At 35.3% G+C, this 2,843-nt stretch overlaps 1 protein-coding gene across 1 annotated transcript; it reads right to left on the reverse strand.

The window, feature by feature from the left end:
* Positions 1 to 626: 626 nt before the first annotated feature.
* On the reverse strand, positions 627 to 1,304 carry LOC121240793 (fasciclin-like arabinogalactan protein 11). Its single transcript, XM_041138325.1, has one exon. The coding sequence runs from the start codon at positions 1,302 to 1,304 to the stop codon at positions 627 to 629; it is 678 nt and encodes a 225-aa protein (XP_040994259.1).
* Between the last annotated feature and the right edge of the window lie 1,539 nt (positions 1,305 to 2,843).

Raw genomic sequence — 2,843 nt, forward strand, 5'->3', positions numbered from 1 at the left:
TAGGATTTAATTTTCATGTTTTTATATCCAAACCGTATAAATATTTTGGACATAATAATTAATTCGGTAATAAATATTACAGAATCTATTTATATATCTCTTAATATATCGTTTGGTTATACAGATGAGATGAGATGAAAGTTGAATAAAATTAATATTATTATAATATAATTTCTTAATATTATTTTTGTTTTGAGATTTGAAAAAATTGAATTGTTTATTATACTTTATTTATAGAAAGCTGAAAATGTAAAATAAGTATGTAATTACTCAAGGTGATGTATGAGCACAAGATTTCTGCTCAATTTTGAGAGCCTGAATCAAATACGGAAAATAGAGAGAAGCCGGACCTGAAAGCGAGAAACGACGGGAAAACAGATTGAAAAAGAACTTCTTGATGAATTTCAAGATTAACAGCATTGGTTCTGACCTTTAGAAATGGGCATGATACAGGATGGAACAGAGAAAGATGGCAATTATAAAAAGAAGCACTCAAGAGTCGATGATCACGACTATTCAACCCAAATCAACAAAAAACATACAAAAGTACAAGACAATTGAAGTACCCCAAGAAAGAATCCCATTCGGGAAACTGGCCAGAGAACATATCTTCAAGTTTCTTTGGGTCACAAACCCAGTACTGCTGCAACATTCACAGCGATTCCAAGGAGTACAAACATTGCATGCATGGCGAGAGTCACCGCACCAGACTGATCTACTGTAGCAGCAACAGGAGGAGTACTCTCCCCAACGGGTTCCGGAGGTTTATAATCACTAAAAATATCAAGAGGAAGAAGCACTTTGTCCACTTGATAAACAGCCAGATTATTATCAGAATACAGAGTTGCCCCCACTGTGGCATTGACAACACCGGTGGAGAGATGCACTTCCCTATCCGAGGAGGTAACGTTTAGCGGGAACTGTCCGGCGCTTGTGTCTCCGGCCTGGGTCGGCACAGGGTTGCTCAGAGTTTGGAAGTTTGTCAGAGTAACATAGGTGGCTAAGATATGGAACTGCAAAAATTGGACCTTTTGTAGGTCACTAAGTTTATTTATGGTGCCGGATCTGAGCTCCGAGAATGCCTTGTCGGGTGCAGCAAAAAAAGTATAACCAGTGTTTGATTTCGCGAGCTCCCCATTGAGTTGGTCGGCAACACCGGTGTTCTTTAGGAGGCGGATTAGGACCTTGAAGTCGCCGGACTTATCCAGAATTTGAGTGATGTCAGGAGACTGGGCACAAGTAATGGTGCAGTGGAAGAGAAAAACATGTAGAAGTGAGAGGAAGAAGATGGCCTGTTTGGTCATCTTTGTAGATTTGTTTTGTGTGGAGGGATATGTTTTTCTTGGGAAAATTGGGAATGCAGGAGTAGTCTTGGATTTCAGCTAGGAGTGTTTGACATGTTTGAGAGGGAGGAGAAGAGGGATTAAATGGAGGCTGGGAGAGAGTGAAGTTAGTTGAAATGGCTCAATAATTCTAGTTACAAATCCTTTTTTTGTAGCTGATAATTATCTGTCGTGGAGAGGTGGGGAGATGATTGGATAGAAAGGGATTTTGCTGTTTTAGCAACTAGTTTGCTTCGCAAGGCAGGAAAAAAAGAGGGGAGATCTCAATTTGATGCGCCAGGGCAAACAATGATCAGCATCATTTCTTCCTTTTCATATATCAATACGATTATGTAATCTTTTTATTAGGATTTGAATCATTTGGAGGTTTCGACCCAACTATCGCTCGTTTTTTTTTTTAAATTACACAAGGGAAGAAGATTCGATCCTTGGTTCTCTTAGTGAGAAATCAAGATGTTGCCAATTGATTCACAAGATCTTGACGATCGAACTATCGGTTTTAGAGTGAGAGAAAATAGATAGATGAAGTGGTTCCCAATGCCTCAAGTGCACCAAACGTGTCCTAGCATCATTAAATATTTTATAAAAAAAATACAATAATTTACTAATAGTCACTTCCTTAACTCTTAAGAAATAAAATTAAGAAATAAAATCAAATACAAGAGATGGCGGGGTACATTTGGGGGCACAAATGGGAGTCATATTTTCCTTTATTTATCGATCTCTATTCCATTCTAGGACCTAGATTTGGAGGATTTCCATCCCTTTTATCATCCCTTGAATTGCTATTAAACAACTGAAAGTTTATGACGTTTCTAGCTTATCCAAAAATAGTTTAATATCATGTAAGAAAATAGTGAAAAGAGAGAATTGCTATGTGCATAAAAAAAAAATTCTCGAAAAAGTAAATTCTAACGTAATTTTATGTAATATGTTAGATATTTTTACAATAAAAATAACTTTATAATTTGATGTACTATATTAAGTTACGTAAGTTTAATTTGATAAAATATTTTTATAATTAAAACATTTTTTATATGACAAAAATTAGCACTTTTTGGAAAATGAATTTGAACAGAATGATAGGCTTGCAATCACAGATTGCGGGCACGGCCCTCCCTAAAGCCCAAAGGCGAAGGACTAGTTCTTTTTAGTTTTTTGCCCCATTGTTCTCTTTTCACCAACATTAACTTAAACCTTTGTTACAACTTCTCTGTATCGATCGTTGATATTTCTACCCTCCAAGCATGGTTGGCATGCGACTATAAGATTAGAAATTATTTAGTTTACAAAAAAATTTCACAAAAGTACAATTTACAAACTAATGTAATTTTTTATAGTGTATCAGATTGTAAAATACTTATTACTATAAAGTATATCTAATGTATCATATTTATCCATATGAGTTTTTGAGTTTTGAGGGAAATGTTTGATTCACAATTTTTTTTTACAAAAATAGCATTCACAAACTGATGCAGTTTGATATACACTACAAGAAAA

The sequence above is a fragment of the Juglans microcarpa x Juglans regia genome, chromosome 7S (genome assembly GCF_004785595.1).
Source record: "Juglans microcarpa x Juglans regia isolate MS1-56 chromosome 7S, Jm3101_v1.0, whole genome shotgun sequence".
Taxonomy (NCBI): domain Eukaryota; kingdom Viridiplantae; phylum Streptophyta; class Magnoliopsida; order Fagales; family Juglandaceae; genus Juglans; species Juglans microcarpa x Juglans regia.

Bases quoted from the DNA above. Each gene is read 5' to 3' on its own strand.
- LOC121240793 (XM_041138325.1), bottom strand. From the start codon at position 1,304: ATGACCAAACAGGCCATCTTCTTCCTCTCACTTCTACATGTTTTTCTC.